General features: G+C 37.0%; 2 protein-coding genes across 3 annotated transcripts; one reads left to right on the top strand and one right to left on the bottom strand.

Annotated features, from left to right (window-relative positions):
• Nucleotides 1-4,627: 4,627 nt before the first annotated feature.
• Nucleotides 4,628-8,431, top strand: LOC122034633. Of its 2 annotated transcripts, none has more exons than XM_042593951.1 (2): nucleotides 4,628-6,923; nucleotides 7,005-8,431. In XM_042593951.1, exons 1-2 carry the CDS (start codon nucleotides 6,914-6,916, stop codon nucleotides 7,694-7,696), a joined length of 702 nt encoding a protein of 233 aa, XP_042449885.1. In that variant the 5' UTR covers nucleotides 4,628-6,913; the 3' UTR covers nucleotides 7,697-8,431. Both variants share the same exon structure in this region; 1 of them encodes a protein (XP_042449885.1).
• A 375-nt stretch (nucleotides 8,432-8,806) lies between these two features.
• LOC122033787 (GEM-like protein 7) lies at nucleotides 8,807-9,957 on the bottom strand. Its single transcript, XM_042592948.1, has 4 exons — nucleotides 9,810-9,957; nucleotides 9,651-9,728; nucleotides 9,110-9,384; nucleotides 8,807-9,034 (listed from the first exon to the last, which is right to left on the bottom strand). Exons 1-4 carry the CDS (start codon nucleotides 9,955-9,957, stop codon nucleotides 8,843-8,845), a joined length of 693 nt encoding a protein of 230 aa, XP_042448882.1. The 3' UTR covers nucleotides 8,807-8,842.
• Nucleotides 9,958-14,609: the final 4,652 nt, after the last annotated feature.

The raw sequence follows: 14,609 nt of genomic DNA on the forward strand, positions 1-14,609 counted from the left end.
ATACCGTGGTATATATGAGGATCCCTCTTTATGGCCACGGTACCCTTTCGATCGGTGCCCTTGTGGGTCATGATGGTTGCTGCTCTCTTTGTCACGCCCCGGGGGAGTCCCTGCCAGAGAAAATTCCGGCAGCATCTCCCTTGTACGGGTGATAATCTGATACTTGACTACATAGCCCTCAGGCCTCTCAATCCTCGGTCAACACGGCCGGAACATATACAATAATATAAACAAACATTCCACGTAGTTTATAATAAATCAGCCTCCGGCTGACCACACAACCACGCAGTTTATAATAATACCTACTTCACTACTCGAGAAAAACACAACCCACAACGGAAAACCAACGCAGCGGAAAACACGGGTAGTAGACCAAAACTCGACATAACATCCACGAGTACAAGATCTACACATCACACGCATGTAGATCAGAAAACAAGGAAACAGTCTGAAAGTAGAAAACTATATCTACACGAGGTGGGGGACTAGCGATTGGAACCTCCTGACAGCCTCAACTTGAAATAGAAATAAAGCAACGGGGTAAGTTCAACAACTCAGCGGGTATCAAGCTGACATGCATAGTAAGATATATCTATAAATAATAATCATGGAGTACAGTCTTCTGATCAATAACAGGAAATGCAGAACTGAGCAACAAAAGAAGAACTGTACTCACCTGGCCTTCTATCTTGACATAAGGGTCATCAGACCAAATACCTCATGCCTCTTGTATGCATGTCAAACATATGCATCCACAAAAATGCAACATCCAAAATGCAACAATCACAAACAATAAATGCAATCCATGCATATGATGCAAATGTCCTGGTCACCCCTGACGTCAATCAGCCATCTCACACACGATGGTGTGACCGAGTGGGTAGGGCTAAGACAACTGTGCACTCTGCCATCACTACTCCTGAGTGACCGAGTGGACAGGATGCTGTCGGAATACACCTTTCCTCCTACCCCAAACATAGTGGGAGAGCTCAATGCTCTCATCTCTGTGTCATAGTCAAGAGGAGGGATCTCTGCCCGCTACCACGCTGCAGTCAACACTACCCATGAGCGGACCAGCTGAGCCCTGACAGAGCAAACTGTCACACACACCCTGCCTGAAATACCATTAACCCATGAGTGGTTGTGTGTGTGCAGATCATGTAACTGGCGATGTGCTTAACAACAATAGAGCCAACAATCGCACAGCATGCAATCATGCAAAATGGTGCATGACACTAAGCATGTAATTCTGAAAATACCAACCTCCTCATAATGTGTACCAAAAGGAAAACCAAGTCCATAACAATGATCTAAGTACACATGTTAGATAGTAAACCTAGGTACACATGCCAAGTAGTAAATCTAGGTACACATGTCAAGTAATAAACAAGGTGCACATGCTAAGTATAAAAAAGTTGCACATGCCAAGTATAAACTACTAGCTAGACCTTAATCCGGAAATGCACTGTATGTCACTACATAAGTACACAATGCAAGAAACAGAAGGACATAATCATAAATGCATAACAAATAACAATATGGTAAATTACGGTATCAAGTAGTGACATACCAAGCAGATATAAGCATAACTATTACTACTAGTTATAACCTACTAAACATATCATAATGACAATATCAAAAAGATAAGTAAAAAATACTCGCCTAAAAAATGGAGATCGTATCCGAAATAGATCCCACATCGAGACGTCGTCTCGAATCAAAGTCCTGTAATTCATGATATACAAATTTAGCTAATTACTTATGAGTTAAATAGCTAAATCAAATCCTCAAACCTATTTAGGATAATCATAATCGAATACGATTATTGATTAACCCCCTAAGCTAGAGTTAAACTGGTTTAACCCTAATAAAACCATCATCTTCCTTAGATTAGTTTAACCCCTTATTTATCAATCTACTACATGATGAATCAAACCACAATAACCCACTTTGATAATTCTATTAATCCAATTGGGTCAATTATCTCTAATAATTTCACAACCAAAGTGGATTAATTAACCCTAACCCTCCCCAAATCACAACAAGTTAAGCTAAAATATAGACTAATGCCAACACTCACCCGAATCTTAGGTGCTCCCTTGTTGATTCACTGCCGGTGAACCTTGCTGCTTGAAAGGGTGAACCTGGTGGCGCTGCTGCTGGAACTAAGAATGGAGCTGCAAGGGTTGATCGAACAACCACACACATTCCAAACTAATCCATGTCAATTACAGTCAAAACAAAAATTCCCAAACCAAACTCCTCCAATCGTTACCTTGTTTCTGCCGGAAATTCACTGCTGATGCCTCCTGTTGGATCCAAGAAAGAAGTCTAGCATAACTCCATAGATAAGGGAATGGCCGGATCAGAAGATCTTGTGGTTGTGGCTACTGGCGCTAGGTCAAGATGGTGGCGTCGACTTAGAGCAGAGGGAGACGGCGACGAGCAGAATCAGACCAAGAAGAAAGGGGCAACAATGAATCGAAGCTAGGGCTCGGGGGTGGCTGTTGTGCTGCCAAATCGCAGCAGAGGAGGGCAATCTGTGCGCACGACGGTGAGGAAAGATCGACGCTAGTGCTCGGCCTTTCCTCTCTTGGCTAAGGTTCTACCCGTGTGGCCGGCTAATTGGGGAAGAAGGGAGGCGGTGCTCCGTGCGGCGGCGCAAGATCAGGGAAGAGGAAGGAAGGCGACGACGCAAGGGAGAGGGCTCGGCTTCCCTTGGCCAAAGGCTTTGTATGCGTGGGGGAAGAGGAAGCGCGAGGTGTCGGGAGGGCGGCGCCGATTGGGGAAACCGAAAAGGGTCGACGTAGTGAGAGGGGAGAAGGAGAGGAAGGGGGAATCGGCGTGTGAGGATCAGGAGGGGAAGGGAAAAGATGAGGAATCAGACGGTGAGGATAAATAGGAAAAATGAACTTAGGGTTTTGCTTAATCAAACACTAAGTACACTCCTCAATCAACTCCCGCTTCTGGGTATTCCAAACAGGTTTTTCCCAAGCCTATAAATGCATTCCCTCCAAATACGTCATACGAGTTACGATTAAATCCAAAAAAATTTCTAAAAATTCCTAAAAACTCTCTTAAGATTATTTAGCAAATAACATTATTATTTAATTTGCTGTATTTTACACTCTTCACTTGCATGGATGTTGTGCGAGTGTAGCTTAGAGAAGCCTTTGGACAATTCATCTAGTTGAGTGTGGATTAGTTGATGTTGTTTTTCATTGGCAGCTTTGTCCTCTTGGTAAATTTTGAGAAAAGAATCAAAGTGTTGTTAAAGTGCTTGTGAGTCACCTATTACGACAAGCTCTTATACCAATTTGTTATGACCCTTGGATATGGATCGCATAATAGGGCGGTTTACCGACTGATCAGTGGAATCAATCTTTGTCTTCTTGGATTTACGATCTTGACGACTTATGGTGGTAGAGATAATTTGAGGCTCGTTGGGATTAGAGAACCTCTCGATCTAGGGGGTTTGATTTCTTTTTGTAAACTCAGTCGTAATCTTTATTGTATTATTTCAGTCATTTAAATACAACTATTGACGTTCCTTCCCGATAAAGGAAGAAAACAAACATTAAATAAGATCAAGGATTGCGGTGCCGTTTCGTGCCGGGCGGCACGAACGGTTTTTACCGTTCCGTCGCCCGGCCGAAACCGGCACACGACACGTCGTGATTTCGGCGCATGTATTGCGCGGGCGTGGGCTGTGCTTTCGGCGCGTGATATGCGCGCCAGCACAAGCTACACTCGCGATAGAAGGAATCGATTCCTTCTGTAATTGATCGCGCGACAGAAGGAATCGATTCGATTTCTTCTGTCGCGCGAAAAAACCCTATAAAACGTACCGATTAGCAGCAGCAGCGAGGCAGCGAGGCGAGGCGTGGCATAGCGAGGCGAGCAGCGGCGAGGCGAGGCAAGCACCAGTAAGGCGAGCAGCGGCAGAGGTATTCCCTATTCGTTTCATCCATCTCGTATGCATCGCTGGCGGCGCCGAAGGCGTCGCCGGACGCCTCCGGCGCCGCCAGACCCTGAGATCCGCCTCTACCGTGCGGCGAGATCGCTCCCAGCGGCGAGATCGCTCCCAGCGGCGAGTTCGGGTGTGCCTCGTGCATGCCCGAGAAATGATTTTATTTCGATTTGGAAAATAAATTGTAATTTAGATTTATAACAATTCCTAAGGTTGACGTGATATTCCAACAGACTTTTATAAATCCTAATTAAATTTTCTTAATAAAAATTAAAATATATAAAAAATATATTTAAAAATTAAAATTTAATTAATATTCTGAAAAATTAATTTTTAATGTTTTAAATTGTATTTAAAAATTTTAAAAAAAATTATAATAAATCTTTTTAAAATTTTAAAACATTATAAAAATTCAGATATATGTTATAATATTTTTTTATTTTAAATTTAATTTATTTTAAAAAAATAATAATAAAAATTCAGATTTATATTCTTATATTCTAAAAAAATAAAAATTCTAAAAAACTAATAAATTAAATTTATATTTTGATATTTTTATTATTTTATATTTTTAAAATAATAATTAATTAATTAATTAATTTGTATAATTATTATATATAAAATAACATCTTTATGCTAATTTATATATTTATTATAGATAATATTTTTTATCTTAGAATTAATTTAAAATTTGGATCCATGAATATTAACTTTTGTACTTTTGTAATATGTTTAGAAATATTACAAGTCTTTTATTTTAAAAATTTTGATAAAGGTATGTTGTTATGTTTATGATTCCTAATAAAACACTATTAATCTTGTGCAATTCTGATCAATCTAAATTGAGAAAGATGAATTAATATTTTTAGGAGATTGTTGCAAATTTCAGAAGTTGATGTTTATAGTTTATATACTTAATTTGTAAATTTACAATGATAAATACATTTTTGACATTATAAAATGATGATCATTACCTAGAAATGTATATTATCCTTACTTTTTGTATAATGCATAGGTAATGACACCAAAACAACAATCTCATGATCCAGCTTGGAGACACGCACGTCGATTAGAAAATCGATTTCATTGGCAATGTTTGCATTGCGATATGATTGGACGCGGCGGCGGGGTCACACGCTTAAAACATCTTGCTGGTGGATATCCGGATGTTTCTAATTGTCCAAAAGTTTCTCAAGAAGTTCGTCGTGCAATGAAAGAGGAACTTGATGACAGAAAAGCATTAAAGTATAAACAACAACGAGAATGTGAACTTGTTGATAGTCGAAGCTCTAAAGAACCAATCTATGATGAAATGGAAGGTCGTGGTGAAGTTCCAAATGACGAAGACTTTTTAGCAACTCTCAGTGCCTCTCAAACTCAATATGACTATGAGCAAAATATGCAACATAGAAGTGGCTCTGGTGCTAGTGGAAGTGGCTCAACTATTGCATCAACATTAGGAAGGAGTGCAAGTGTTCGTATTACTTCAATACAAGGTGGTATTGGTCGTTTTTTTTCTTCTATGGGACGAAGACGTGCAGTTGATATTGCTGATATTAATCCACTAGCATTTCCAGACCAAGCTAGCAAACAGACTAGGATTGATGATGCATATTTAAAAGAGAAGAAGAAATCAATCAGTAAAAGTATTGCTAAATTTTTTCATTTTAATCATATTCCCCCTAATGCAGCAAACAACACATACTACCGTAGCATGGTGTCCAACATCCAAAAATCTGGTCCTGGTATTCAACCTCCGACTGCATATGAAATTGCCGGTCCATATTTAGATGAGCAAGTGGAGGAGATCAAGACTTGGATCGTATCATGCAAGAAACAATGGAGCTTATATGGGGTTACGTTGATGTGTGATGGCTGGACAGGACCTACACGGATGAGCATCATCAACTTTCTACTATACTGCAATAGAAAGGTGATATTTCATAAATCTATTGATGCAACTACAGACTATCATGATGCACCCTACATATTTCGTTTGATGGATAGTGTAGTTCACGAGATAGGTGCAGAACATATAGTACAGGTGATTACAGATAATGGTGCCAACTTTAAAAGGGCTGGAGAGATGTTGGAGCAAAGGTATCAAACATTATTTTGGACACCATGCGCAGCACACTGTATCGATTTGCTGATGGCAGATATCGGTAAGCTCGATATAGTGAAGAAGGTAGTGAAAAAAGGTCAATCTTTAACAAAATTCATCTATAATCATCATTGGGTTCATGGATTAATGAGGAAATTTATTGATGGGGAGATTTTGCGACCAGGAGCGACTAGATTTGCCACTCACTTTCTACTGTTAAAATCGTTGAATCAGAAAAAAGTCGGATTAAAGGCCATGTTCTCTTCTGAGGATTGGGAAACCTCTCGATATTCTAACACGACTGAAGGTAAGGAGGTGCAAAAAATTATTATGTCTGTCAGATTTTGGGATTATATCGCAGATATTCTTATAGCAGTAGAACCATTGTATGTTGTTCTACGTAAAGTTGATATGGACAAGAAGCCACAAATGAGCAACGTTTACCGCTTAATTCATGAAGCAAAAGAGGAAATTAAGAGGCGTCTACAATCACCGACCAAGTATCAACATTACATTGATATAATCACTACAAGATGGGATGATCAAATGGGAAAACCTATTCAGTTGGCCGGTACGTATTTTTTTAATGATAACGAATTTTTAATATTGTTATTAATAATTATATATGTTTATTTATTATAGGCTATTATCTCAATCCGGCATATCAATATCGTTATAATCTTGGCACAAATGATGATTTATTAGTGACCCTCAGACATGTAATATCAAGACTGCATACAAACACAGAATCAATTGCTGAGACTATTAATGAAAGTCGATTATTTCGAGAGGCATATGGTTCTTTTAGCGATCCTATTGCAGTTTCATGCAGATATAAAATGGATGCAGGTAAATATAGTAAAAATTATTTCTAATTATTGTCAACAAATATAAATAATTATTTTAATTTTGTTCTTATTTATCTTACAGCTGAGTGGTGGTTACAATATGGAGGATCAGCTCCAAATTTGAAAAAGATTGCAGTACGAATTCTCTCACAGACAACGTTTTCAAGCGGTTGTGAAAGAAATTGGTCAACTTTCTCCCTCATTCATACAAAAGTACGAAATCGTCTTTCTTATCGTCGCTTGGAGAAGATGGTCTATGTTCATTATAATATGCGTCTTCAACTAAGAGCAATAACAGAAGAGAATGAAGAACAGGAGTCTGGTGATGTAGACTCATTTGATATTGGATTTGTCCAGACTGAGAATGATCCAATGATGGATTGGTGGAGCGCTGTTGAGGCTGAGAATCCATTACTTGATGAAGCAGGAGACCCACCACGACCATCTCAATTTCTTACTCAACAGATTGAAAAAATACAAGCTAGAGTAGATATCTGCGAGGAAGAAGATGATGAAGCTTTTGATCAAGAATTTCGATTTTCTGGATCTCGGTCTAGGCGTTCTCAAACATCACAAACCCAACCAAAGTCCATAGATAAAGGCAAAGGCAAAGCTCCTGCAATTTTTACAAAAAAGAAAGAAAAAGGAAAACCTCCTACTTTTATGGGAAGTGGTCCATTTAGAATTAGAGAAAATCTACTCGATGCAATTGATGAGCAAGAACATGATGACAGTGATGAAACATCATCACCTTCTGACACTGTAGTCCGATGAGAAGTTCGAAATGAGGATAGTGATGTTGATAGCAGTGCAAGTACTCATGGAAGTGATGACAGTGGTGATGCATCTAGTGGTAAAAATTATGTCCCCCCTACTCTAGCACCAGAGCCATGGACATGTGAGATAGATTACACACATGCAACTCAAGATGATGATCATGGAGCTAGAGGTAGTACTATTCAATATCAACGTCGATATAAAGGTGACAAACAAAAGAAAGCTCATAATTATCAAGATATACGGGAGAGTTTAGCTGAGATTGATTCTAGTCGAAGTTCATCATACTCGTAACCTTCTTATTATAACTCTGATGCATCATATGGTGATCCGTCATACCAGAGCTCGGGGGCTTATGCTTATCCTTATCCTTATCCTGTGTCTGTACCCGTTTCGATTTCAGTGGTGCCAGTTCAAATCCAACATCCAGTGATGAATCGAGACACGCTGATGAACATGTGGAGAAATCAATATCAATATTGCATGTCATGGGATGCTTATTTAATCTGGTCATTGGAGAATTATGGAGTTGACCTAAGCAGAATGTCGCAAGAACCAATGCTTCCATCTGATTCACGTCACTCCTTTTGGTATTAATAAGGTAACATATTATGATGTATCAATTTTAATTCAAGTTATTCCTAGATCAACTTTTTTTAAAGAAAATTATATTTAATTATTTTTTCTAACCATATTAAGTTGTTCAATAATTAAGAATTTATATAAAATTAATATACAACTTATTTTTAAATTATACACAATAAACATATTTATCTAATAATTACTATATATAAATAAAAAAAAATACTGAAACAGTATCGGCACGGCACGATACGATACCGAAACCGTATCGTTTCGGTCTGGGACCGAAACCTCGGCACGGGTCGAGATTTTAAACCTCGAATAAGATAAGTTTTATTCTTATTAAAAATAAAAAATACTAGACTCAATTCTAATGAAAATAAAAGATACTCGACTCAATTCTAGTGAAAATAAAAGATATTCGACTTAAATAAAAATCGATTACTATGGCTGAATCAATTCTCTTGATATACATCATTCTTTCTAAATTTGTTTGTGTATCTCTTGTATTCAATGATCTTCTCTTTTGCTGCATGGGCCGTAACACTTCCATTCATGAATTCAATGCAAATCTTCTAGTTGTGATGCTGAAATTGCTCTTCTCAAATACTTCAATGATCTCTGGTAACAGAGAAAGCCCATAAACCAAAACTCAAATTCGTCAACGGTCACTATTTGGATGTATTTTTGATTAGTCTTGTGTGAGTTCTCGTGCAGGCTGATTCCTTTCACCTTTCCCAGTGGAATCAAAACCTGTGAAATCAATTCATTAGTTAAGTTTCACAAGGTCCTAAGACCCTAGCAAGGTAGGATTGATCAAGCAAGTACCTTGTAGGGAACTCGTACCAAACTTCCTTCCGGAGATGTGATTCTGATAGATTGATCACTGCAGAAAGCAATCTTATTTATCGAAACGAAGAGCAGGCCTGTAATAGGACCGGCTGTTGTTGATAGGTAGCACTGGAATGCATGGAGAAGCTTCTCTCCTTTTTCAACTGTGAAACTTTGTCTGAAAAATCTCTGGACTCCACCCGCTTGAAGAATTTTTGCTCCCAAGCTCAATTTTCCCTTGGCAGTCTCTGAGATCTTGGACCCTAAACTCACTGAAATTTCCAAAAACAATTTCAAAGTTTTAGTTCAATTTGATTTGGTTCTCACATTCCATTTTTTTTAAAAATAAATTGTACGGAAGTTTTGATTTATGAACGCAATGATATTGTTTTAGTATATGTTGATGTTTCGAAGTATGGTGCTAGTAATAGATTGAAGTTAAAGAATGAAGGAGATACCAGTACCTATTACCAGTACTGAAATGATACGCTTCGCCTATTACGGTACGAGATTTCAAATCATGAAATAAATTGCATACCATGATCTCTGATTCCTTTCAAATAGCTGTCTGTTTTTTTAGTGATCTTGCGGATCCATGCCATAGGTGAATCCAATTCTGCACTTTGAAATTATAGATTCAGCTTCTCGAACAGAATGAAAGTTCAAAGAATAGCTTCAAGTAGAAAGATGAGTTTACTTTGTTTGCATCGGGAGGCATCGTAAGAATCGGAATGAAGGCAGATTCGATTAAGCTTCGAAACAGCAACTGGTTTTGCAGCCACTTCAGCTCCAAATCTGACTAATCGAAGAGGACGCCCTGCGACTTGATCAAGGTTTGTGTCCATTTTGAAGTTTGAGGGATTATTGGCTCCAAAACTAATGGGGAAGATTCCTTTATATAACCAGAAGAAAATTTTTGTACTTTAGACAAAAGAGAAAAGTTGCGGCATTGTAAGATTCAGAATGGAACGTCAGAAAATTTTTGTACTCTAGACAAAAGCAAAAGGTTGCTTCATTCTAAAGCTAGCAACAAAGAAAAAGAAAAGTGGACCTGTTCATCGTCAGCTATGGACAGTTTTGGAGGAAAACGTAAATCACCAAAAAAAAAAAACATGGATTTAGCGAAAAATTTTATCGATGAAGAAAAGTCATCGCAAATCTGTAACAACATTAGTAAAAACAAAATCGTCACTAATCTGCAACAATATTAGCAATGAAAAAATATTTCAATACAAAATTAATAACAAACATTTTTGTCACTAATTAGTGACGAATTTAATTTTCATCGTAAAATTGTTCATATTAGCGATGAATTTTATTTTCATTGTAAATTTGCAACGAATTAAAATTTCGTAGCAAATTTTACAAGGAATTCAATAGCTGTCACTAATTTTTCAATGAATTTTAATTTATTGCAAATTTAGAGATTCTGATCCCTAAGATTTATAAAAGAAATTTATGATGAATTTTGAATTCATTGCTAAATTAGTGATGAATTTAATTTTCATCGTCAAATTCCTCACAAATTAGTGACGAATTTTATTTTCGTTGTAAATTTTGTAACGAATTAAGAATTCATCGTAAATTTTGTAATGAATTCAAAATTCGTTGCTAATTTTTCAATGAATTTAAATTTGTTGCAAATTTAGATATCCAATCCCTAAATTTTATTATAAATTTTTGCAATGAATTTTGAATTCGTTGCTAAATTAGCAGCGAATTTTATACAAGGGTTTGACTCTCACGATCTCATCCACTATAAAATTCCTCTTTGAAAATTTTCCAAAGATGGAGAAGTCTCGTATAAGCTCGAAATAAGAATATAACAAGAACAAAGAAGTAAATACACAATACAATAAAAACCTTGCTTGATTGATCTCTTGTTTAGTTGAAAATATAGTAGTACTTCTTCCTCAACTTCCTAAGAATTGGTGTGAACAACTCTTGCTTCAAATCTTTATGAAACCCCTTTTCTAGAATTACTTTGACACCTCCTAATTGATTAGGATTGCCCTACATAACAACTCTGTTTCACCCATCTAATTGATTAGTGAGTCATACCAATTGTTTTGGTAACTTCTATTGATTGACCCAATGGATTCAGAAGCTTTTTGTTTTCGCTAGAATCTCTCAATCGATTTCCTAATTGGTTCCAACACCTACTGTGCTCTCGTGAACAACCTTTAATCGATTACTCTAATTGATTTGTGGAGCCTAAATTGATTGCCCCAGTCGATTTCAAGCCCTTCTATTCTCACATGAAACTCCCTTAATCAACTGTCCTAATCAATTAACATAAGGTCTAATTGATTAGTCAATCGATTTAAAACCTTACTGTGCTTCGTGAAAACCTCCCAATCGATTAGTGAATCAGCATAATCAATAGAAACGAGTTCCAATCGATGAGGCAATCTGCCTAATCGATTAGCCTTGGGCTAATCGATTAAGCTAATCATTTAGCCTTGGGCTAATTGATTAAGCTAATCATTTGCCCAACCCTAAACTTTGATATCGAGTATAGGGTTCCTTTGCCCAACCCTAAAGTCATCTATAATTTATTAGTATTTATCGTTACATAGCATTCTATCACCCTTGTCCCACCAGAGTTTCTTCACCGAGTGTCTGGTCTACCTTTGATCCATTGGACTTTTCATCTCGTGTCAACTCCTGTTGGGATTCAAATCATTAAATGTTCAATCAACCTTTGACCAATATAGACTTTCCCTTGCCTAGTCTTGCTAGGACTTCCACTGCCTAGTTTTTAACTAGGTTTTCACTGCTATGCCACTCTAGGACTTTCATTGTCTAATTCCCAACTATGTATTTACTGCATAACCCCACTAGAACTTCCACTGCTTAGATTTACTCAATAGGTCTTCACTGCGTACCTTCGCTAAGACTTCTGCTACATAGATTTACTCACTATGTATTCACCGCCTAGCCTCGCTAGGATTTTCACTACCTAACTTTACTCACTATGTGTTCACCGCCTAGCCTCGTTGGGACTTCCATTGCCTAATCTTCAGTTAGGACTTCCCGCTACCTAACCTGTAGTTAGGATTTTCCATTGTCTAATCTTCAGTTAGAAATTTTTGTTGCCTAACTTGCAGTAAGAACTTTCTGTTGCCTAACTTGCGGTTAGAACTTTCCCAGATAAGTATCCAGTACTCTCTTGACCTATTTGATTTCTCTCTAATATATTATCAAATATCGAAACTCAAGCTTGAACCAACTAGAGGTTAGTCAAATTGGTCAAATTAACCCAAGGATGATTACACCAACATTAATGAAATCGTAGATGCTAAAACTTGAATATTTTTGATCAGGTATGTGTTGTAGTAGCTAAGAAAGCTATGCTACTGTAACGTGAATGCAGTTGAACATGTCAAATCCGTCTGACATTGTTTTTAATATTTGTGACAAAGATACTGAGGGCAACTTTATCATTTTATACGAGGAGTCGATAGGATGAGCGTCTTCTTGATTAAAAATTAGCAATGACTTCGTTTGATTAAAACGTATGAAATAAAAAAGAAAAGGATAAAAATGATCATGAAAGAATCCTACTTTTATTTTTTTCCAAATATTTTTTTGTATAATTTTTAAATTTTTTAAAAAATATGAAAATAATTTTTTCCTTTTTTTGGGTAACATATTTGATGGAAATATTAGATAATTATTAAATTATAAAATCCATGAATTTTATAAAAAAATTTACAAATATCATTATATCCAAATTAACAAAAATCTATCTTACACCCCTTGTTTTCTTCTGCTAATGCTTTAGCGCAAATCAAAATTGGTTGATATGCGATAGCGATTTGGGCCTTCAAAATCGTGTTTTTCTTCCTTGGCGTGCTATTCGTCGGCGCAGCCACCAGGGCCGCCGTCCACGCGGCCGTAGGCGCTTTGCCTCCTCCCTCCCTGGACTCCGGGCGACCCACTTGACTGTTGACTAATCAATGGATGACACTATTTCTTCTTAGATTTTACTTAAATTCCATTAAGTAGATAATTAGTGTCTATCACCTTCAAAATTGTTTGACATGTTAAACCGACTCGAGTTAAAGAAACCATAATCCCCTCAATTGTGTAAATGGCATTGCACTTCTACTCGGAAGAGTAGATCTAACAATATCATGTTTGGTCCTTCTTTTCTTATATGTTATGTTTCCTTTCCTTATATCTTTCTATTAAAGTTAATAGCCTAAACCACTATTTACTGATGTATGGAAGATGACGAACTCTGCTTTAAGAACAAAAGTGAATATTGCTCTGAATCGAGATTGGTAGAAGTTAAAAATATACCAAGCACATTTCCTCCATCCAAATGTACAAAGTAGGATAAAGTTAACTTCCAACTATTTGTTATGACCCTTGGATATGGAGCACGTAATGAGACAGTATATCGATTGATCGGTGGAATTAGACTTTGTCTTTTTGGTTTTACGACCTTGACGATCTATTGTGGTAGGAAGAATTTGAGGCTCGTTGGGATTAGAGAACCTCTCGATCTAGGAGTTTTTTTTTTATATAAACTCAATCATAATCTTTATTGCATTATTCTAGCCAATGTTCCTTCCTAACAAAGGAAAAAAACAAACACTGAATAAGAATAGTTTTATTCTAACTAAAAATAAAAGATGCTAGACTCAATCTTACTAAAAATAAAAGATACTCGACTCAATCAATTTGAAAATTAAAGATACTATACTTAAATAAAAATCAATTATTATAGCTAAATTAATTCTCTTGATATGCACCATTCTTTCTAAATTTATAGAGTGTGTATCTCTTATATTTGATGGACTTCTCTTTTGTTGCATGGGCTTGTCCACGGTCCATAACATTACTCCCTCCCTGAAAAACGGGTTTGTCCACAAGTACAAATGATGGGTAATGTTCCATGATAGCTACTGCATCTTCCCATGAAGACGCATGGTTTGAGGAGTGTGAGTGCCTGTGATCGCATTGAGGGAAATTTCAACATCCTCGATGTGGTCTTGTTCATTAGAATCTTCTAATCCCTTAAGCCGGAAAAGACATTTGCAACGGTGATCGTGAGTGTATAGTTTCATCGCAATTAAAACAAAGGCCCTTGGTACGTCATTCTTCCATTTCCTCCCGATTTAATCATTGATAAATTGTTGCTTCGGTGGCTGGATGGTGTGCATCGCAGTCTGATAGTAGATTCAGATCGTTTAGAGTGGTGTTCATAAAGACGAGCAAAACTCATAGCTGTGTGAGATCTTTTGGGTGGTGAAGTTCAACTTCTACAGTGATGTGAACTTGGAGGTCACTAATGAATATTTGAACTTCTTGTTATGATATTAAGGAACTCGTTCGGGCCGCCAATTGTTCGAACTTTCGTTGGTAGTCTTCCACGGATCATGATTGTTGAAGTTTAGCAAGCTCGCCCAATTTGTTGTTGCGAATAAGTGGCCCAAACCTCAGATTACACTGATCTTTAAATTCCTCACATTAACTATGAGGTATA

The sequence above is a fragment of the Zingiber officinale genome, chromosome 11B (assembly GCF_018446385.1).
Source record: "Zingiber officinale cultivar Zhangliang chromosome 11B, Zo_v1.1, whole genome shotgun sequence".
NCBI classification, from domain to species: domain Eukaryota; kingdom Viridiplantae; phylum Streptophyta; class Magnoliopsida; order Zingiberales; family Zingiberaceae; genus Zingiber; species Zingiber officinale.